Raw genomic sequence first — 24,718 nt, forward strand, 5'->3', positions numbered from 1 at the left:
GCCAGCATGGGAATCAGTGGAGGGTGAGAGACATTTTTCTCTTATTCTATGTAAACTGCATGTGTCAAAGTCACTGGTGACACAGTTGAAGCATGTTTTTCCACTGAACCTTTGATTTCCCTTAAGTTTTGGGATATAAACTCCATACTTTAAAGAACAGTGCTTCATCATAATATCCATGGTACAATCTTCCTGTGGCAACTCCCAAGTGGCAGTAAAAAATATGGAAAGACTATTATCTGAAGTCATACTGACTTGGAATGAAATTCCAGTTCAACTACTTGCTGGCCATGTCATATCTGGCAAATTTTGTAACTTCTATGAGCTTCAATTTTTTTCACAGCAGGAATCATAGTAGCTAACTGGTCAAAGGGCTTTCCATATATTACCTAACTGAATCTTCACAATCATGTTATGAGGTAGGTATTATTAATATTTTCTCTGTTTAACAAGAAACTGAAGCAAGAGAGGTTAAACAACTTAACCAAGGTCATGTAACTAGTGAGTGGCAAGTAGTAATACCTATCTTGAAGATTCGACAGGGTAATATACGATAAATGGTCTACTATAGGACCATAAGAGATGATTAAAAAAATGGAAGCTGCCCATGCTATTAGTCTAAATTGAAGAACAGAGCCTTATTCTAATCTCTTAGTCTTTCTTGAGGGTAAGAAAACGCCTTACTGGCTTTTCTTCTCAAGAATGCTTTGAAGGTTTTGTCTTTTCCCCCTTCCACCTCACTTCACCTCTCCTTTCCTCTCCTTTCTCTCCTTCCTCCTCCTCCAATGTAATCCTCACATAGTTATTTTCCTTAACTTTTGATGCTATGCCTTTGTCTATGTCAGACAACCCGAGAGGGGACTGAAGAGATTTCGAAATCCATAGATTTGGCATTTTTCTATGAGATTCCTTTTAGTGTCACTTGCCAGACATACATTCTGTCCTATAGAGCCAGTGATACTGGAAGAGGAAGTTCACTTCTTTTATCACTGCAATAATGAGTAAGTCCCAAAGGAAAAAATATATTTAATGAAAGAAATGATCCAGAACAAGGGGCAGGAATGATATAATTGTTGCTGGTAACAGCAATCTAATATTTGTATAGTTAAAGCTCTATTGATTACTAAGAGATTCTTATATATGCACTGTTAATTTCCTTTAAAAAAGTGAGAAAATAAAAACTCAGCACTGGCTATAGGCAGAGGAAGCAGGACAGTGTGGTCTAAGCAGGGGTCATTGCTGAACAAAACAAAGATGTGGGTCAGTGAACCCCTGCCCAAGGAAGGCTGGCTTGGTGAGTGCAAGAGAAAGGCTTTAAAGATCAAGGAGAGGCACATTCAGTGAGTACCTATTTCATGTTACCCATTGTGTCACACCCTTTACCCAGAGTAGCTCAATTAACCCCCTTAATCCTAACTAGGCAGGTAGGCCAGTAGGTATTTATTATTCCTAATTTTGTACATGAGAAAACTAGGCACAAAGAAGTAGTACTTTAGCTGAAGGTCATGGAGTTGATAAACATTGGTACTAGGATTAGTATTTAGATCTATTTTGTTTTTTTTTCCCCCCCAAATGAGTTGGTTTAATTCCAGGTGATACAGAATTTAGGGTAGAAAAAAGACTAAAGAGCAGCCTCTGGCAGGATTCTGGGCTGGTTGTACTTTAATTCATAGCTAAAGTAGGAGTGGCTGAGTGAGAAGATCTAAAGAGATGATGGGCCACTGTATGGTTTTTTTTTTTTTTTTACAAAAGTTTACTCTTAAATGTACAATAGGCTCCAAGACAACACTTTATTTTAGCTATAGGTGGTAAAAGATGTTTAAATAGGAGTGGAATCAAGGGTCACCATCCCCTCAGACACAAGGAACAGTTTACTTTTTTCCAGATTTCTTAATTCCATCTGTAGCCAGGGGGCCCTTCCCTGTGGCCTTCTATTTTTAGGTCCTTGAGTTTCTTCTTCTCCTCTTTCTGTTTCTGCTTGAACGCCTTATCACATCCATCTCCTTGGCTTGCTTCTTAGGCTGTTTCAGGGGCTTCCTCTTGCCATCTTCGAGCTGCCCCTGCCCCAGACCCTGCCTAGTACTCAGATCTTTTAATCTCCTTAAATGGTGCTTTTTCTAATATGTCATTCTGTATTTAGAAAAGGTACAGACATATCTTAGTATGATAAGACTTTGACAGGAATTAAATGTCCACTGAAAGTATGGCAAACTGTATTTAGAATATTTTTAAAAGGGTCTATTTTTACTTCTAGGAGGCAAAACATTTTTATTTTATATGATTTGATTGTGTCTGTTTTCAAACAGGTGCAAAAGTTGTGGTAATGTAGTTATTGGTAAAGATGAAAATAAGAGAGTACAAGTTTACTGTCTTATATAGGTGTTTTCTGTGGTTTCCATACACTAATTAGCTCAAATTCTACAAATCAAATGTGCAATTAAAACTAAGCATTTTTAAGTGGAGGCCTACAACGTATATACATCAGATAGTGCTTTGAACTGAAGTAAAAATAATTTAAAACATGAATTTTTGTCCTTTTTTAAAAAATAGACTTTTACTTTTCAAAAGGTAATATATTTTTAATGGTTGTTCCTACGCGCGCGCACACACACACACAGTTAAAATAAAGAGGCTTTAACAAAATTTTGTAAAATCTATTTCTAGGTACTTAAAAAAAGGAATTTGAGAATCACAGGCAATTTTTGAGACCAAATATAGTTTGCTGCTGATTTGGGAAAGAACAGACAGACAAAGAAAGAGGATACAGAGAAACATCTCTCAGGAAGTACATTGCACAGAGCCTAGCTCAGTTGAGATTCAGTCAATGTGTGCCAAATTAGATTACAGAGGAGTCTTATCCATCCTATCCCCATTCTCTGTCTACACAAAGGTCTTAGAGAGCAGAGATTTTCATTGATAAAGCTGTCCGAATTGGCAAGTATTAGAGTTTATGGTAGTTGTAAGGTTCAAACTGCTAACCAAATTCTAAAATTCTTGGGCTGTAATTGAATAGGACAATCTTTACCATAGGAACTCTTCTTTTAGGGGTACAGTGACCAAAAGTTCCCTGTAATAAAATATTCACTGCTCTTTTCAAGGGTATTTTCCTCAAATTCTGTGACATACAGGTCTAAGTAATCCTTGACCCAAGAGAGCAAACTCCTTGATGTAACTTTGAGCAATTCTGAATATGCTATAACTTTTCAGTATTCTATCTAGTGTGTTCCCTTTAACTACTGACACTGCAATTTTATTCAAAAGAAATTCATCAAGTTGGTCAGGCATGATTTGTAGTCAAAGGCATGCTGTTTATACTTCTCCTGATGCCAATGTGATAGTTACCTGGCTTTCTGCACTTCTATCATTCACTTCACAAATTCACACAGATATGAAAGTTCAAAAGAACAAAATAACTAACATCTTTCTTTCTTCCACAGAGATAAAGCTATATTGCATAGACAAATGTGGAAAAGAATACTCACCATAAGTGCAAACCATTTTACTAGCTTCTCTGAAGAGAAGAATTCCATTAGGAGATGACACATCAAAATTCAAACGCTGAGATCTAAGAAATATAGCAAAAAATTAGACTGTATGTGCAGATAAAGAAACCAAATATAGGTTTAAAATATCCAACATTTTCATTTATTACAAGTAGCACCAGTACAATTATCTCTTAAGGTGTCATTCTATTCAACAACTATTGATAAAATATATATATGCTAATTTTCTCATTATAAAGATACCAGGACAATTAGAGGACTTATTTTCATTTATTTGCTGATTCAAAGAGTTCATTTTTTATCTGTTAAAACAATATCCTGACATCGCATATATCACAGATTTCTTGCCCTTTCTTCTTTTATGCAAAGTGGTTCGTAGATAGTAATAAACCCCAGGTGTTTATGTGTAAGTTTCTATAAATACTTGGACAGATGTATGTATTTACATTTGATATCTCCTATAGTTTCTGATATACATTTTTAAGATAAATTCTAAAGTGATAGATAGGAAATCCAGGTAGCTTTAACACTGCATATGTTAATATATGAATCACATAATGAATCACTTGATACTTCAAGCATATTTCAAACACATTAAATTACATTACAGATTACAGTTTCCACTGTATACAGCTTAAGTAAAAAGAAGTTCTTTGAGAACAATTCTACTTCCCTGGTTCCAGCTGGGAAAACAGTATAAAATAAATAGGATAAAAGACTGATATGCCATCCTAACATATTATTTGCCTTTTAAACATCACTTTGGCTTTCAAGAAATAATGGCATATTTTTAAAAGGATTAGCAAAGAAATAACAAAAAGCAAAGACATTGCTAAAGTCCTGTTTGCCAAGAATAGAATGAATTTTTGTTTTTCCACGCTTTTTCAAAATGGTCTAGTATTAAGCATAATTATAATAAAAATGTTGTTATGAACATTTGTTGGCATAAAAGTCCTAATTAAAGAAAAGAAATGCAAGCACATAATTCAGATTAGATTCTATAAAAATATAGATAGGATAACATATTTTCTCAGGTAACAGATTTTTCACTAGATAGTTCTTAGGACAATTGTGCTAATAAAAATTATCTGCCTATGACAGACATAAAACCCTTTACAATGCAATGATTTTTTTCCTTTAGTATTAAATGTTATATCAGTAATATATATCATCAATTATCTGGTTGAAAAAATTAGCATTTAATTAAAAAGCAAACTAAATTTCTAATATAAAATATAAAGCCATCCTTCTTTAAATATTTAAGGCACCTATGAGGATTATTTTTAAAAAACTAACAGCTTTCAAAATAATACTCACATTTCTTTATTTGCTAGGTCTTTTTCCACCTCTTGTTTTAGAGTAAAAATTCTAAATTACTGCTGTGAAAAACTCAGTACCAGAGATAAAATTAGAGGTGCAACTCATACTCCTTTTCCCTATCTAGATATCCTCCCTCTAAACATGCAGTTTACAAAGAGGAATTGATGAAACAGGATGGCTAAGTGACAGGTAATTTGGTGCTAAGCCATAGACACAATGACATATTTTAAAGAGGTAAACACAATTAGCTTATTGCAGAATTTTTTTCTTTTAGCTATATCTTTTTTTTTTTTTTTTTTTTTTTTTTTGAGACAGAGTCTCACTCTGTTGCCCAGGCTAGAGTGAGTGCCGTGGCGTCAGCCTAGCTCACAGCAACCTCAAACTCCTGGGCTCAAGCGATCCTCCTGTCTCAGCCTCCCAAGTAGCTGGGACTACAGGCATGCACCACCATGCCCGGCTAATTTTTTCTATATATATATTTTTAGCTGTCCATATAATTTCTTTCTATTTTTAGTAGAGATGGGGTCTCGCTCTTGCTCAGGCTGGTCTCGAACTCCTGAGCTCAAACGATCCGCCCACCTCGGCCTCCCAGAGTGCTAGGATTACAGGCGTGAGCCACCGCGCCCGGCCTTAGCTATATCTTTATTAATATTTGTATGCAGAGTATTTGAATCTTCACTGGTCTATGCAAATTATAAGGTCAACTAGGCAATTTCTGAAAAGTGGTGTAGTTGCTATTTCAGTGAAAATTCTCAGTATATAAATCATCCAAATACATGCATCTTGGCATAGAGGAAGAAAGCATAACTTGGGAGGGAAAGCAGGGACAATCCTCAGAGTGAGCTCCTGAGGCAGACAACTATGTGCCCTTGAATTGCTCTGGGACTGTTTCCTTCTCCATCAAATGAAACATCTCAACTCAGAGACCTCTAAACTTTTTTTCTGCTTTAAAATTCTATAGAATCGCAGCTAAGCAGTGAAATAGTTAAAATGGCTGCCCTTCCTCCATTTTGTGCCTTTGAATATTTTAAATAATGGTGGCTGTAGTCTACCAATTTATTTTCAACTTCCTGTAGTTCCCATATAAAACTAAGTATATTATACTTCTTTCTCCCAAAAAGTCTCAATCTTATGTCTCTAATTTTAATGTTTTCAATGATCACCTTAAGTTTTGGTTCCTGGGCTCTTGCTAAGCTTTGAAAATACACACACAAGAAGGAAAGTCTGACTTTTGGAATCTCCTGCCAATAACAGATTGTTTATTCACTTCCTGTCATACTGCTTACCTATTTTGCATCAGTTCTGCCATAAGTTTCAAGATGGGAGTTGTACATGCTGGCTCTCCATACCACCGTTCAATAGCCCTCTGAAGAATGGGAAGGTATGTCGGGTACCTTTTATAAAGTCTGTTAAAGAATTTAAGGGTCAAAAGAAATATTGTTCCTAAAAATTAGTGCCACTAAAAAGAATAAAGGGAATTCAGATTTGTCCTATGTCTATTCTACACAATAGGAATTTTATAAATTTTTCTCCCTAACCTGCACAGCCATACTTACATTTTTTTGGTCTGCAAGCTATTTGCTCTTATTTGTAACATATCCCATATATTATATTGCTTTATTCTTGGCATACTGTATAAACAAAAGACACACTTTTAAAGTATCATATAAGTGACACATTTGAAGAATTATGCTTAATATTGTAGGAGAGGAAAGTAAACTTAGTTAATGAGGATAAAAACATATTTGGGCTATTATTATCAGAGTTTCCTGGGTACCATACTACTTAGAAAAAATATTTTTATTATGAAAATTTAAACATACATAAAAAGTAGAAGGAAATACTAATAATAAACCCCATATATCTATTTCCCAGTTTCAACATTACAGTCTCTCTCTCTCTCTCTCTTTTTTTTTTTTTAAAGTTGTTAACTTGCTCTGCTTGGTCCCACTGTAGTGCCAAGGAACATCTGGGATGTTAGCTTGAAGAAAATCTTTGGGTAATTATTAATCCACTCAAGGTCAGTGTCACTAAAAGACAGTCCAATATACACACAGAGAAATTCTCAAACATCCTTATTAATACTAAGAAGGTTATGCTTCTGATAAGTCTATGCCAAAGACTTGGAAAACTCTGACTAAGCTCCACTGGCCTTTTAACTCACAATTGGCCTCCTCCTTGCTAAATAGAAACATAAAATAGGGGTAAGGGCCCAAAATTCTATGTCACTGCCTTCATTTCCCTTTCCTTTTCCCAATCCTCAAGTGTCTCTCTTGATGTTTTCCAATGGACTTGCGTTTCTGTTTCAGATAGAAATGCTGAACTGAATCACTTAATGGTGCTCCTTTTCTGTGTAGTATGGGTAGAAACCTCCACAATGAGAAGGAAAGGTCATAATTTTCTTCCCTGCTCTTAGAATAAATTTCAAACTCCTTAGCATGCTATACACGGCCTTTTAAGATCTGGCCCCTGCCTACCTCCAGCTTAATCTCTTAGCACTTCTACTCTATCTAAGATTCAGCCATTCATAACTCCCTGCAAATCCACTAATGCCAGCTCTCATCTCCGTTTCTTTATATACTGCTTCTTCTAACACATACCTGTCTTTCAATATCTAGCTCAAGTTTCACCTCCCCTGGGATGTTTTCTCTATTTTGTCAAAAGGCATCAATCTTTTTCTCAACTATGTTCAATAAGCATTCTTGAACATACCTCTTATAACACAGTGTATTGGAGTTGGTTGCTTGTTTTACCTGTCTGCCCCATTAGATAGTTTCTAAAGGACAGAGACCCTACCAACTTCCTGCTAATTTCTATTTGTCCCTCAGATATCAATATGGGTGTCAATTATTTCAGGAAGCCTTCTCTGACATCAAATGTACCTGCCCCCACGGTTAGGAGTGTTTCCTGTGTATCGCTATGGAACCCTGTGTGGGCACTAGTACAGCACTTGTCTATTTCTCTTATTATAAGCTGTTTAAGGGCAGGTACTATGTACTTATTGTATGCACGGGCCTGGCACAAAGTAGATTTCAATAAATATTTGTTGCTATAAACTTGCAACTTAAAATGAGGTATAGCATATTTGATTAGAACTATCTATTTAATTTTTTTAAGTGTACATTTCACTTTGAGGCTTTAGGAAATAGTTCACAAAATGTTCAATGAAAATAAGCACTTGATAGTTTTAAGAGTGATATGCTTCCTAAAATTGCCAAAAGCAACACTTTTTTTTTTACCACTAGAGATGCCACGTTAAAGCTGTATTTGTATATATTGAAACAATTTCCTTAATACATATTTCCTGAAGCCCTATTATGTAACAAGCACTGTTTTAGACTCTCCAGAGACACCAGTGAACAAAACATTAGAAAATTCCTGCCCTCATGGAATTTATATTCTAGTAATACAGAAAATAAATATTCAATATGTTAGAAAGCACTATAAAGGAAAATAAAGCAGGGAGGGTGATAAGTTAATATATATGTGGGAATGAGGTTTCAGTTGCATGAAAATGAAAAAATAAAAGCAGTGAACTTGATTATTAACTGCATTTTGGCTATTTTTTCTTCCTATGGAAGAAAAGCAGTTATTTTTGATAGATGGTAGATACTATGTGCTATGTAGTAGGGGCTGGGGATCCAGAGTTAAGAAAGATATGGTTTTTATTCTTGGGGAATTCATGCTCAAATCTGGATGACAGCATGTAATACGGATGCTCTGAGTACTAAAATTCTGAGGAGTGACTGAAGAGCACAGTTGAGAAAATTTTCTACCATGAGATCTCCTGAGCATAATCCCAGAAATCACTAGTGGTAAAGCACCTGTAAGGCTCATCAGAAAATTTAAAAGACCCAAATCTCAGAACCTAAGAATAACAGAGGCACACATAGGCCCCTTTGCAAGGCACTTTAAAGGCATTAGGACTGTCATATTTTTCAGACCATGCTGCATTCACTATGGGATAAGGCCAGGGGATATGAGGAGATGCTCCCTTTTCTGTGTGGAATGAGAGTGGTGCCAATTCTAATATGCTTCTGACAGAGGTGACTGCCACAGAGAAAATGAGTGATTACTGGAAAGCAGAGTAGAGGTCTACTAAGCAGGGAGGTTAAAAGGGCTTCAGAGTGAGAATGCCAAGCTCAGATTACAGGATGAGAATCAGAACCCAATCTAGGAGTTTAATTTTCCAGTGGCCTTGTGAGGACTACATATATATGGATAGGAGGAAGAGAGTGGGAAGCCTTAGGTAAAACAGGCACACATCTAATTGCTTTCACCTGATCTGCTCAATAGGCATTGCCAAAGTCCATATCAGATAAATGAAAAATTAAAAGCATTAATGATATGACATTGCCTTATAGGATGCCAAAAATGAAGAAGTTACCCTTCTTCATAATACCCATCCATCCATCAATCAAGTAGTTATTAGTAGTTACTATGTGCTGGACCCCAAGAAAACAGAAATGAGTAAAAACGTAATTCTTTCCCTCTGGGATTTCACAGTAGAGAAAGCATCATAATCCACCAGAAGGCAACAAAAGAGAGTTTTAGTTAAAAGTGTTAGGAGATACAGGTTTGTGGATGTGGTTCCAGAACAGACATAGCTTGCCAGTTCAAAGCTTATTTTAAAGGTACTCCATGAATATGCAAACACCTGGACCTTTGTTCATGAAGGGACTGCTACTGGAAGCTTTTCTTCTCTCCTGTCTGGCAAATGTCAATTCATTTTTCAAAGCTTTGCCCAACTTTTACTTCTCCTGGGAAGCATTCCCTATTTTGCAAGAAATACCAATCTCTTCCTCACACATGTTCATATGGCCTTTTGCATGCATCTTCATTAAAATACATTGGTATTTAATTATTTATTAGTTATTTGTATATCCACTACATGGTGTGCTTCTAAAGAGTAATCATTTTATTCATTGTTACATTTCTTATGCCTGGCACAGAACTGACACTCAGAAAATGCTTGCTGTAAAAACAATGATTTTTCAGGTTTACTTTCTTCCCTATTTCAGTTTATCCAACATGATACTGCTAGTCACTTTCTTCTTGAAATTGTTAGTTAATCAAAACTACCAATTGCTTTATAATACCTATGGAAGATTCCTTAGCCTGATTTTCAAGAGTCCCAGATAACCCCCATTTCCAACCACGAAAAAAATTTATAGCAAAACATCTTCTCTACTACTCCCTTAGTAAACCTGATGCTTAGGCCACCTGAAAACCTGTCTTTCTTCCTATTTCTACATGGTCCAATCCTAATTATGTGGTAAGATATACAGCAATATCTTCACCTTTCCAGAGCCTTTCCTGATTCCCCAGCTAAATGCAATCACTGTCCTATTTGTGTCTTTCTTATGGCACTTACCACTTTCTATATTTTATTGTAGTCACTTACATAGATATCTAGCTGACTCTATTTGGTTAGGATTTGTGTCTAAGTAATCTATTAGATCATTAAATATGAAATATCCAATTTCGAATCAAAAGTTTAGTTTATTATATCTCAAACAAGAAGCAGTACAATTAATCAAAGTATAGGCCTAAACTATCAACAGAGTTTTGCCATCTTAATAGTAGCTTGTTTATGCCAGCAGCAAAGCCTGGAGAGCAAGTGGAGATGAAATTGTGAAAGGCGTTTTCCATAGCTTGTTGAGAATTGAATATTTTTCCTTGCAAGAAGTGGTCCAAAGCCTGGAAGGAGTGGTAGTCAGTTGGTGCAAGGCCTGGTGTATATGGTGAGTGACAGAGAGTTTCCAAGTCCAACTTTTATAGTTTGAGCAGTGCTGTTTATGCCACATGAGGTTCAGCAGTTGCCCTGCAAGAGGATTGGCCTTTCTCTATTGACCAATCTCTGCTGCTTAATAGCTAGCATCCTCATCATTTCATCCAATTGGTTGCAGTAGACATCTGCTGTCAGGGACTGACTAGGTTTCATGAAGCTGTAGTGGATAATACCAGTGCTGGACTACCAAACAGACACCGTTAGTATTTTTGTGATGAATATTCTATTTTGGACTGTGTTTTAGCACTTAATCTTTATCCAACCATTATGCCGAACACTTGCAATTGTCAAAAAGAATCCATTTTTCATCACACATAACAAAATGGTGTAGAAATGGTTTGCCTTTATGTTGTGACAACAAAGAAAGGCAAGCTTTAAGACAATTTCTCTTCTGACGCTCATTTAATTCATGTGGTACCCATCTATCCAGCTTCTTTACCTTGCCCTTTTGTTTCAAATGATCCAATATTGTTAGAATAGTAATGTCAAACCTTGCTGCTAATTCACGTGTAGGCTGAGATGGATTCTCTTCTACTACAGCTTTCAGCTCATCACTATCCACCTTGGTCTTAGGTCGCCCACATGGCTCATTTTCAAGATTAACATCACCAGAATGAAACTTCTCAAACTGTCAATATACTGTGCATTCATTAGCCACATCCTTCCCAAACACTTCATTGATATTTCGAGCTGTCTGTGTTGCACTGGTTTCACGACAGAACTCATATTCAAAAATAACATGAATTTTTGACTTATGCATGGTTTCAGAAAAATTGCTCTAAAAAAAAATTTGAGAGAAAATCACAAGCCAAAATGTGTTTGAAAGAATAAGGAAATATCTTCACAATAACAATAATAAAAAAGAAGTGTCAAAGTGAAATATCAGCTATATCAACTGTCAAACTTAGTACTTAAGGAAATCAGACATTCCATACTTAATAACCTAATATATCCCTCATGAACCCAGTATAGTCTTTAGCCCAATTTGTTGAATAAGTGAGCAAATGGGATTTCTTTGTTTCATTCCATATTAGGGAAGGAAACTAACAACAGTGGTGGAGTATGCCAGAGACTGTACTAGACTCTTCACATAATCACAGTACTTCTCATAACACCTGTGAGAAAGGTATTATTAGTCTTGTTTTATGGAAGAGAAAACTGTGATGCTGAGACATTAAGTAACTTACCCAAGATCCACAGGTGGTTAAGTGGTGAAACTATGACTGGAATCTAAGACTGCCTTATTCCAAAGTTTGTGCTCTTCTACATATCTCATTGTCTCGCCTTGTCTTTATATAACATGTTTATGCACATTAATAAACAGCACTGATTTCGTGACCCAAAACAGTGTGCTCAAATATCAGATTATGACAATTCAAAGACTGAGTAGGAGGAAATAATGGTGCACAAATTCTTTTATTTTTTTTTTTTCAACTTCCCTCTGGATTTTTTATACTTCAGTTTAAGTATGGTCCGGGAAAATTTAAATAAGGTGATTAAATGCACTAAAAGATAAGGTGCTTTCTTACTGTTGCATTCTCACTATACGGGCAAAGAAGTATACCAATGATCCTCCTTTAATTCTTCAGTTGTAAAAACAATTTATCAAGATGGTTGCTGTGTAGTTTCAGGCAATTTAGTTTTGGAAGGACAGTGATAAGCAATGCAGTTTGTGTAGCAGTTAATGCAGTCAGTGTTTATAGAAATGTTTTTGAATTAAATAGCTAACCACTAAAACAGCATTTTATCAAATAATAGCCATAAATAAAATGCATTTTGACTTTCAGATGACATGTATACTTACAGGATGTTTCTTCTGCATGCTAAAGATTGTATAACATATTAAAGAACACACATTTATGTGTATAAAAGGCAAATAAACTTTCCCCAGCAGTAATGTGGGAATCATCACTGACGGTTTGACATATCAATATTTCAGGAAGAATAAATGACTTTCATATTCATATGTTTTTTTTCATCATATACTTATTCATTTTTGCATTACTTGCATATTTTGGAAACAATCTGTACTTTATCACCTGAAACTGCTTAAAGTATTTCAAAATATTTTAATAAAGCTTTTTGAATTATCAAATAATATAACTTTTAAACAAATTTTACTATTATTGTAAATATTTGCTCTTCATCCCTTGCCCAAAGGAAAACTATAAATCTTGTCTCAACTGAATGAACACCATTTATCATATTCATTTTGTTGTCAATACAATTATGAAAAGCCTTTGGCCTTTTCCCAAGGAAGGTGATTTGCTACTGAAACTCAATTATTATAAGCAAGGCCAGTACCAAACCACTCCACTTGGCAATCTAACACAGCTTCCTGCATAACTGACACTTTGTCCTTTGGCCCGACCCTAATAACTTCAACATCTATGGTCAAATGGAGGAGAAAATGGTTTCTAGTTCAAAACAAAACATTAAGTCCTAAGATTTTCCATTTGCTATTTTCTGCCATCTGCTGGACAAAAGTTTCATTTCAGATAGGTGTCCCCCCAAAAGAAGTAAGAAAATGGAAAACAGACAATTAAAAACTTCAATTACAGTATCTTTTCTAAATTTTGGACAGTATCAATTATGGAAGATATTTCTTCTTTGACACTGAGGAGAAAGTTTCTGATCTTGACTCTTGGTTAAAATTGTTGAAGAGGAAAACATGAGACGTTAATGGCTGGACAGCACAGAGTTGTAGCTTGGTTTCAAGATCCCCATCAATATTTAAGCACCAAAAGTAGAGTTTTCTGATTTTTCAAAGACATGAAAATTTTAAGTCTTGGAGCTGCTATTTATGTTGAGAGAAATAAAAGGGCCATATATAATTCCCGTTTAACTTTCATAGTTAAGAGAATTATAAGACTTCCCATGTTAAAATTTATAATCTCTGTATATGTACGTTATATGCTGATATAAAGCATGAATATGATTCTTAAATGACATGCAAAAATCTTATCTCTAACCTTTCTCTGGGCACATAAATCTGATGAAGTAGATTTTAATAGGAACTAAAAATATAAGTCAGTACTCAAATTAATGTTTAAGAATTTTTATAATATGTAGAATTCTTCCCAAAACATGCCTAGAACCCCTTTTATGTTTTTTGGCCACAACTATGGCACAGTAGTTGAAGATTGAATTTAAGAAGTGTCTTTTGCAATTTAATTTAGAGGAAGTTTGCATAAGAAGGGTTTGAACAAAGCAACTGAGAAATAATGTAACATAAAAAGTAAATTAGCTTTAAGACTATAGAGTTTTTCTTATGTGCTCCGATGGTTTCATGTACAAAAGGCATGAAACCATTATATAATATTTATATGACTTGTATAAATTATCACTTCCTGTTGCAAAGACAATTTCATGCAATACTTTAAAAATAATATTAATAACCATTTACCACTACTGCATATGTGTCAGACGTTACACAAGGTGTAACGGTCACAATTTAATGGTCACAATTTAATGGTCACAATAAGCCATGATACCCAATTATCTCTGTTTTCTGATGAGAAAACCAAGACTCAGAGAGGTGAAATGACTTGCCAAGGTGTACACACAGTAAATGAAGAGCCAGGATTTCAAGCCTGGTCTGACACCAAAGTCCATGTTCTTTTTACTTTTATATCATGAGGCATTTCTTTTATATCATGGGTTTTTTGTTTTATTCCCCCTGCTTATATGAACTCTTGGTAAAGGTAAATTCAAATCTTATACCAAATAACAAATCATGGCTGGACACAGTCGCTCACACCTGTAATACTAACACTTTGGGAAGCCAAGGCAGGAGGATTGCTTGAGGCCAGGAGTTCAAGACCAGCCTGAGAAAGAGCAAGACCCTCTTCTCTACAAAAAATAGAAAATTTAGCCGGTTGTGGTGGCACGCACCTGTAGTCCCAGCTACTTGGGAGGCTGAGGCAGGAGGATCGCTTGAGCTTAGGAGTTTGAGGTTGCAGTGAGTTATGATGACTCCACAGCACTCCAGCTAGGGCAATAGAGCAAGACTCTGTCTCAAAAAAACAAAAACAAACAAAAACCCCCAAAAAACACATACAAAAAAATCAGGACTATTTATTTCCTTTTTTTTTTTCATGTCCATTAATATTTTCATGATGATGAAAAACTGTGGCATGATTAGTTGGGCCTCAAAGAGATAAAATGACCTTTTTGCCCTGCTAATTGAGATGAAGTAGAGATTCAAATCTCCTCAAAAATGCCAAATGGTAGGATTCATTGATCCTGAGTAAAGATGTTAGCTAGATTATCTCTGCAACCCTAACATAAACAATCATTTGGGAGAAGTGATTTTTAAGTTGTCAATATTTAATGGCACCAAAAAAGTAGCCTCTCTGAACTGGGTCTCCAAATGCTATGCTCAGTTATCTCCACTGCTGCCACTGTGCTGTAATTTTTAGCTGATTACACATTAGTTCATTTAGCTTTGTTTCCTCTTCCCTACTGTGCCATACTATTAAACGAAAGCGAGGGGCCTGGCATCCCTCTGTGCACAGAGCTGGTATTGTCACAGTGTAATAAGGATACATCCAGTCAAACAGCATGGTGTAGCTGGTCTTTGTGTTCAGTGCAAAGGCAATCCCTCGAAGATCTCTTGCCAGCCCGATCAACATACGCTGTCAGTGGGAAAGAGACACAGTAATTGATTTTCACGTTAGCACAGAGCAGATGGAGTAATAATCAGGCAATAATGACCACATATCTGATTTTGATTCATTAGCTAAAATGTCTCGTCCAGATCTCTTTCTATAGAATACCATAGACTCTTTAAACAAACAGACCATTAAATATGCTGACCAACTCTACTTTGCTTCTTATAAATTGAGCTAAGTCATAAAGCAAGTAGCTTAGCAAAACATTTAGATTCTTAATATACTTTGTTTCTGAATAGTGCCAGATTAAAATAAAGAGACCAGGACTGATAATTTCACAAAACAGATATGCACGTGGTCTAGACATTATTTAATAATAACATCAGCTTGCATGAAATCAGCCCCACTATACAATTTAGAGTCTATCTTAGAAAGGTACTGGCATTTAAAGATTCCTAATGGATATCCTTAATAACTTTAGGACAAAATAAAACTGGCCTGGTGACCTACAGGTACTGTGATATACCCAGAATGGCAGTTGCATTCCCCAAGCAAGGAAAAGATGTAAGGAAAAAAGTTCTATATTTGATGTATTAAGACTTGAATTTGAATCCCAGCTTTATTTACCGTTAAGATTAAAGGCAAGACAATTTATCAGTCTTGGTTTTCTCATCTATAAAAGGGGCTAATAAAGCCTCTTTCACAGAGACATTCTGAGAAATAAGTCTAATAAATTTGTGTGAAAATGCCTAGCAAAAGCCTGATACATAGCAAGTGTTCCCTAAGTTTTAGAGGAAAAAAACCACTTGACTCTTGAATAAAAGAGCTCTGACTTGTACTCCAGACTCTTAATTAAGCTGTCCTTAGCATGATGCTTGGGAAGAGCACAGAAAACCCATGAACAGATGCTAGAATGTCAGAACAAAGAGCACAAATAAACATAACTGCAAAACAAAGGGGTGGGATAATTGAGATATATTATACAACTGTAATTTCTGAAGATACTGTTTCAGTGGAAATATCTGGCCAGAAAATGGTCTCTGAACTTTTCTTTTTACCAGATTTTCTTTTCTCACACTTTGGTAATAAATGAAAACCTCTTTAGGAAAGTGTTTAAATTATCATTAAAGAGGCAGTGAATTCTGACCCTCATCTTAATGGCTGAATAATATTTCAAAGTAGCAAATAATGGTTTAACTCTCAGAAGTATCTGGAATTTCTCATCCTCCATATTCTTTCTACCTAAAAGGTGACTCAATATAATTATAATCTTATAATTATAAAATCATACTTATAAGAATATTCAGTTTCTATGCTAACAGTTTATAGAATGATGGTTATCTGAATTTCTATTTCTGCTTCTTTAAATGACTTACTCCTTTTTTCTCTCATAATCTCACCAGTCCTTGTTTTTCTATAACCAGCTGTCCCCTCCTTGTAGTTCCCTCATACGATCTGCTATTTTTTTTTAAAAAACAACATTTTGCCTTTTTTCACCACCTGGAACCTGTTTCTCTCTTTCTCAGCCTGCCACATCCCTCATAGTCTACAGAACAAAATATATCTTCTGAGAAGCCTTTTTCGAACAATTTTTCTGATTACTTGGCTTTGTAGTCTTTTTATTAAAGTGGACTTTTTATTCTATTTTTATTACATATTCTTACAAGTTTCAGGCTACTCTTCAAATAATCTTAAGCTTCCACATATACATGAGATACCCACCACTCAATTCTAAATTAACCAACAGGAACCATCAGTTTTACTTTTTTTGTGCCTAGTACAAAGGGCTTTTAATGAAATATTTTAGACTATCTTCATTATACAAAAAGGTTAATTTTTAATTTATCACAATTTTTTCCTTCCTTAAAAGATGCCAAGTTAATAGCAGTGCTCTAATTGACTCAAATCTATGGTTTTTTTAATGTAGTAAAATGTGGCTATGAAATTTTATCAATGTATTATTTTATAAAATGTTACTACAGAGCAGAGGAAGCATATAACTGTATTTTAAATAAATTCAACTAATAGAAAAATGCAGTGTTAATGTGAATAAGAAACAGATTTCTTATGCTCAAACAATACCTCTTCTCTCAAAGCAGCAAGGAGTACTGTAATAATCTACACAGATACACAAATAACAGTAAGAAAGTATTCTCTCATTAGCCAAAACATACTCAGCTCTGTTACGACACAGAAAAACTGTTAACCAAACCAGGCTACTAAATAATTTGAGAGTGAGAGGTGATCTTATTGAAATTTGGAGGAGGAGGAGACACAGTTTACTATCTCATTTAAAATAGTACACAGAGGTTTATTTTAAAAGTTGCCTTTCTCCTACGGTTGGTCAACACTAGACTCTAGATTGATCTGAAGAGTAAGAGGCTCCTATATTTTTAGTGAGGCTGTTTTGGGGAGTGGGATAGGTCTAGGGATCTAATACTATGGATTCCTTTTAGGATAGTTCAAGGAGAAACTGCTGAGTGCTTCAGTCTGCTGCATGGTGAACAGTTGTCTGTGTGCCAAGTGTGAGATGAATGGACTGGGAAACAGCTGAAACGAGGCTCCTTCCACCCTGACCCCCAAAACAGGGTTTCTAATGGAAAGTCTGACAGACCCTTTACTGTAGTGGCACTACTGGGGGCAGCTATAATATTATCCTCATAATTCTACTATATAATAACAACAAAGAAAAAGAAGGTGAAGGGTCATTGTGCTTTGTCTTTAGAATTAAGATGGCTGTCTTCATCCTTACAGCATACTCTTAATTCTGAAGACACATCTTAATAACCTCTAAATAGTTCCAACAAAAGAGCCGTGTCAGAGGAATGAGCAGGCCCCAAGGTGTTTCAACTGGAGTGTTTTCATCTGCCTTTATTGCTCTATCCCTCTCCAGAATTAAGGCAATAACCTGTGATAAATTATTCAGGAACTGCTACAGGGATCAAAGCAAAATCATTCTGTTAAAGTGCTGTTTGCAACATTTGGCACTTAGTGCGAAAACTTTTAATGTGCGCATGCTGAAAATCAAGGATTTTAAATAATTTAACACTGTGGAGTTTTTACGAAGGGACTAAAGATAGCAGGTTCCTATTTAACTACTCCTCTTCCTCTGAGAAGTTTTCATTCATTTTCCTTAAAGCCGGTGATGTCATGGCCAAATCAAAAATGATGCATGAGTCAGGGGTATATTGGGCTATATTTTACCATGGATACAATTATAGGGGGAAAACACCTATTTTGAAATAATAATGTAAAGCCAGGATTTGTCACAGTATTTTCTTTCTTTTTCCCCTTTATGTTGAAGAGAAAACCCAAGACAAAAATTCAATGTTCTTTTCAGTTTTATTAGGACTAAGTAAGAAAACAAAGCTATAAATTTAAGAGTTTTGCAGGATGTCTTCCCCTCAAATCTATATTTCAATTTGGCAACATAGGTCCTTAATATTTAAGTTCATCTTGAAATCTGCATTGGAAAAATATCTATAAATAGAGAGTTAGAAAATCCTGGTAAGGGTTGCAAATTAAATGAATTTGGCAGTCCTGCGGCATTTTCACAGAGATATTTTAACAGCATCACCTCCTGTGGATTGGAATACTAAATACTTTATTGAAGAACAAAACAGAAATGTTTTTATCTCTAGTACTTGCAAAATGAAGTACCTGAAAGCACTTTTGCATGTATTATTTATTCATCATGATAGAAAAATAGCCTTAACCTAATAAATTACATTTAAAAGCATTTAGTGCAAAAGTTTTGTTTATGATAAAGCAACAGATTTAGTTCTTTATCAGTAGCTTAAAGCACCAAGTTTTCTTTATACAAATTAGACAGATGGTGCTTACAGTAGAATTTACTAAAGGTCTGTCACAACAAATGCAGCCAAGCTGCATATTTAATCACTGCAGAATCTTGTCTACCTGCAGCTGCCAACTGCTAATCCAATTTCCCTGATAAATGTGGCAAGAGACACGATCAGCAATAAAGAGCATCTAACTCCATTTTCCTGCAGGGCGTCTTTTGATGAACATTTAGGACGGAAGCACCGAGTGCACTGTGTGGCCTTGGTTCGTGGCAGCTGCATGCATTCTGAGGCACAGTTCTCAGGTTACTCACTTAATTCTGCCACTATCATTACGTTGCTATTGATCTCAGTAGCTGTTGCCTACACAGCATTACTCTAGATGAAGCTGAATCAGGCAGTTATCATGCATCAAACTTGCTCAAAAGCCTGGAGATTTCCCCTTAATTACTTGTGATTTTATTTGCAAATACCGTTAAAGTGTAATCAAGCAGTCACTTTCCAGGGTCGTTAAGAACTTGCTGGTTTAGGGATACATCACTGGAACTCCATTAAAAATGACTCTAGGAAGATGGTTTCTATCAAACTAGATGGGATTACATCAAAACGGGCTTCGAATATAATGAAATCTTCAAATGAAACAGATGTAATTTTATAAAGATGATGTTTTTCAACTTCACTGCTTCTTTTTGATAAAGGGCACCAATAGCCACCTTAAAGCTACAAAGATTTTCTTGGTCATTAAAAGTATTTGGAAGACATCCAAAGATATAGCTAACCTGAGTAGAAACTCTAGTGAAGAATTTCAGGAAGACTATAAACACAAAGAAAATCTGTAAGATCCTTTTTTGTTTTAAAATTCTATGACTATGACATGCTGATAAATATTCATTTACAAACTCTATTTTAAATGAAAAGGTATAGTATTTGGCAAATTAGCTTTTGGTAGAATAATTATGTAAAAATAATCATCAAAGGCCACCATTTTTCTATTTGTCTTCTTACTGCTTATTTATTTATTTATTTTGGGGGATAAAAAGAAGAGAAGGCTTGCAAAAGATGGTTAATATTTCCAACATATTTCAAATAACAATAAAATATATGACTCAAGTATCACTAACAAAGGTGCCTACATTCTCTGGAGTATATTTACTAGTCTTTTAAAAATAATAATCTGTGTCAATCTATTTAATATAGCTTTGATACATTATAATTTTAGGAGATACTATTTCTGTTTAGCGGAGCTTGTGCTCCCCATCCCCCACCTTAAAATATGGGGCTGTTTTGTCACAGACAGCTTGCTACACTTAAGGATTTTACTAATAAAACATAATGTTGTCTTAGATATTATGACTGTTGCCACAGCTGAACTGACTTGTCAAATCAATCCTAATATGGCTCCCACAGGCACATAAAAACCTTATTTAGCTATCAGTTATCCTAATCACTTTGTTCAGTTTAAGAATGCAATACTTCAAAGACCAGTTCCTATTTATACATATATGCCTAGCCATTTAATAAAGTCTTGATTTATATAAATTCTTGTTTAAAAAAATATTTAGAGATGTAGTGTTTTAGCATGTGTATGTTTGTGTATTCCTCCATATGGATATGTTGAAACAGAGTGTGGGGTAGATGAGGGAATAGGGATGTTTAAAGTGGGTACCCACGAGAAATGTTCAATTAAAGATAGTAACTGCCACAAGAGACAAATCTGTGCCATCTGATCATGAACTGACTGTCCTAAACCATTCGCTAACTTCAAAGTCCATTTGTATAAGAAACTAGAGACATGCTTAAGTGAAAAGTGCAACTCAAAGACACATGTAATTGGGAAAGCAGGTCTGAAGAGGCATAGAACACACACAGATATGTAAAACCCTTTGCCGGATCTAGATACTTTTGAAAGAACAAAATTATCTTTTCTCATGTTTGGAAAAAAAAACCTACCTTTACATCTTCTTGTTTAAAGTTGTTGTTGAATATTTGTAATACTGTTTCAAAAGCAACTGTAAGAGGCAGCATGAAATTCTCAAATTCGTCCTCATCTTCGCCTATCAGAGAAACAAAAGGGTCACCACAGTTTAAAATGCATGTTATTGTACATCAGCCTCAGCATTGAGTGCTTCATTCAGGCTTAGAAATGTTCCTGAGAAGGGGCCAGCCTGCATTTACATCCGTGTCACATTTTGTGCTTTGGCTCATTGAATATGCTGGTGTTTTGCCTTCTCTTTTGCACCAAATGAAATAGCAAAATTACTTACCAGCCATTTTTTTTTCTGGCTCTTTATTGGATCTAACAGACTCATGCCCCAGGCATCTCAGCCTTTTAGTTCTTAGGGCCCCCAGAGCTTCCCTAATGCCTCAAGGAAAGTATTCAAAGCCTCAGAGACAAGGATCTTTTCTCCCCTTCTCTTTAGGTGCCAAGGCCCTAAAGGGCTCACAGACTCAGGTGCCTAGATAGCTCTAAGTTATTATTGTCTTTTATTTATGTTCTTTTAAAAACATTAATTTGTTAAATGGGAGGGAAACTTTTATCTGCAAAAAAGGATGGGGTCCCTTATGGGTCATTTGGATTTTAACTACATTTTCCATGGCACACTTCTTCTTAAACTAAGTGTTCTTTTCTTTATAGAGAAGACGGAAGAGACATTTCCTATTAATTTTTCACTTTAAAGGTAGAGTACAGTTTCTTCAAGGATTCTGTCAAAGCAGAATCCTCACACATGGATATGCACAATTGATAATTTATATAGCATTCTTTTAAAAGGGGGGTTCTTTTTAATGGGAGATTGAATTCTCTCATTCATCCTATGCCACAGGGAGCTATGAACCCTGCTTTACTGATGAAGAAATAGGCAGAGAAAGGTTAAGCGTCTTGCTTAAAGTGGCATATTTAGCTGGAGGTGGAACTATATGGCTCAGACCTCCTAATTTCTATGCTATTAGTAGAGTTTCTGAATAGAGCATTAGAGACGAAAGGAACTCTCAGAGAAGAGGCCAACGGTCCTTAAAGTTTAGCAGCATCAACATCACCTTCAAACTTCTTAGATACAAATTCCCAGGTACCATTCCAGATCTACTGAATCAGAAACTCTGCGGGTGGGATCCAGCAATTTTGTTTTAGCAAGCCCTCCAGGTGATTCAGATGCCTCCAAATGTTTGAGGAACATTGGACTATACATCACTTTACAGACAAGGAAACTGAGGTCATGGCAGGATCAGGATTCTTTGACTCTTAAGGAGTGGCTGATCTGATCTGTCATTTCTCTTTTCCCTTCAATCTCACATACTTTGTTTCAGGAGTCCAACAGAATCAGGGACTTAGCTTTGTTCACAAAGAAATGCCAAAAGGCCAATGAGTCTTTCTGGATGTGCTGTTCAAGGTCCTGGGTGAAGAGTAAGGCAGATCAAATTACAATCTCTGCTTGGTCAACTGGCTATGAGACCAAGTTATTCTTTGATAGACCTTCCTCTGTCAGCTGGTGATAACATTAGACCTATACAGATGCTATTCTTATTTTCAAGGCCCAGGTCAAATAATATCTTTCCCAATGTCTGAACTAAGCTCTCCCAAGCCCCAGTGAAGTATTTTCCCTTCTCCCTTTGGATTCTCATAGCGTTTTGTCTGGCTATAGTATCATTCTGCTTTGAATTGCAGATAATCAGGCATGTATCTAGTAACACCAATAATACCATCTATATTATACCACCACTAACACCATCTGATCAGGGTTAATGTGGGTATTAAATGAGATAAAATTTATAATGTGCATATGTAAATTATTAGCTCTACCAGCCTACACCGACATTATCTTCAGATTAGCTTCTGGAAAGCTGAGATTGTGTATCTTTGTGTTTCTCAGTAAAGAATGATGTAGGGCTCTGTAGTAAACAGGCCCAGGTGTCTGACTCCACTATATACTTCTAACTTTATTTTACTTATCACTCTGAGTCTCAATTTCCTCATCTATAAAACAAGGATAAAAGCACCTATTTTTGAGGGTTATTGTGAAGATTAAGTGTTATAATACATGAAAAATAGAAGATGCTCAATAATTATTAGTGGTGTACTAGTAGTATAGTATTAGTACCTAGAACAGTGCCTGGTATATATTAGGAAAATACTGTGTTTGAATGAAAAGTAGTTGCTTAATAGAGGTGAATTTTAAAAAATAAGCCATGAAGCCATGTAATTTTTTTTTTTTTTTTTGGAGACAGAGTCTTACTCTGTCACTCTGGATAGAGTACAGTGGCATCAGGTAGCTCACTGCAGCCTCAAACTCCTGGGCTCAAGCGACCCTCCTGCCTCAGCCTCCTGAGTAGCTGGGACTACAGGTGCACGCCATGACGCCAGGTTAATTTTTCTGTTTTTAGTAGAGACGGGGTCTCACTCTTGCTTTGGCTGGTCTTGAACTCCTGAGTTCCAGCAATCCTTCTGCCTCAGCCTCCCAGAGTGTGAGGATTACAGGCAAAGCCATGTAATCTTATTCTTCTAAGATAAAGTATTATCTAAATATGTAACAATTAATGAGAACAGTGATAATTATCACTGTAGGCAGACAAGGGTGCTGGAAAGATTGAATGCTTTGAAATCAAAAAGTTTAAGCCTGAATCCTGACTTTGCTATTTAGGTCTGGTTTTGGGTAAAGTCACTTCACTCATCCAAGCCTTAGTGTCCCCATCTGTAATTAAGAGAACATAATATTTATTTCATAAAGGTAGCTGTGAGGATTAAATAAATGACAAAACATCTGTAACTCCTCTTGCTCAGTGCCTGGCACTTTTAATAAATGACAGCCGTTAGTGTTTTTGTTGTCTTGAGTTTAATACGGACTTAGAGAGGTGATTATGGTAATCAAATAAAGTATGACTGCAAGATTGCCAGCCCAGAACCCTTCCTTTGGGAACAAAACTTTTCCAAGGTAAGAATGTTTACTCAGAACAAAGACAAATTCAGAACTTTAAAATTTCAACCCCTCATTTAATATTCTGAGCTACAGATCAAAAAACTTTCTGATTCTACCTCTTTCTCCAATCAAATTTTGAGGCAAACAAGGAGCACAAGAGACAAGCTACCAAAATGTGCAGGGAGAAGGTAAAGGAGCAAATACTAAACACAGTAATGTGAGCGGCAATTCTATTTAAATGTCACTTCCTCAGAGACTTTCTCTGACCACTCTATCTAAAATGATACCCACAGTGTCCCTACCCCATCATTTTGGGGTCATTTTCCAATCCCACAACCAACTTTACTTTTCTTATGGGAGATGACTATTAATTTATATATTTATTCATTTATTGTTTATCTACTCTGCTATAATGTAAGCTCCTTGGTGAAGGAATTTGGTCTATTTTGATCATGGTTGTATCCCTAGTACCTTGAATAGGGTCTGGCATTCAAGAAATATTTGTGGAGTGACTGAATAATAGTAGTTATTTCCAGAGTACTTACATGCAGGCAATGAATTTGGTACTTTATTTACTTAAAAACCACTTAGGTGGTTCTTAGTATATTCAAAGGACTGTTGGAAGTTATTAATGGTCACAACACTCCCATGAAATGGTATGATTTCCTTCATTTTACCTGCGAACAGAGAGTCTCAAAGGAGTTAAGTAGCTTGCCCAACATCCTCCAGCTGGAAAATGTCAGTAAGCTAGGATCCCCAATCAGGCAGGTCTGCTTTACTC

General features: G+C 35.7%; 1 protein-coding gene across 1 annotated transcript in view; it reads right to left on the reverse strand.

Annotated features, from left to right (window-relative positions):
* RANBP17 (RAN binding protein 17) overlaps positions 1 to 24,718 on the reverse strand; it is a 349,817-nt gene that overhangs the window by 62,838 nt on the left and 262,261 nt on the right. The window contains exons 19-22 of the mRNA XM_069484213.1: positions 20,978 to 21,081; positions 15,163 to 15,251; positions 6,110 to 6,217; positions 3,483 to 3,565 (exon numbers count right to left, since the gene is read on the reverse strand). Coding sequence (XP_069340314.1) covers positions 3,483 to 3,565; positions 6,110 to 6,217; positions 15,163 to 15,251; positions 20,978 to 21,081 — 384 coding nt within the window. The remainder of the gene's footprint in view (positions 1 to 3,482; positions 3,566 to 6,109; positions 6,218 to 15,162; positions 15,252 to 20,977; positions 21,082 to 24,718) is intronic.

The sequence above is a fragment of the Eulemur rufifrons genome, chromosome 10, assembly GCF_041146395.1.
Source record: "Eulemur rufifrons isolate Redbay chromosome 10, OSU_ERuf_1, whole genome shotgun sequence".
NCBI classification, from domain to species: Eukaryota; Metazoa; Chordata; class Mammalia; order Primates; family Lemuridae; genus Eulemur; species Eulemur rufifrons.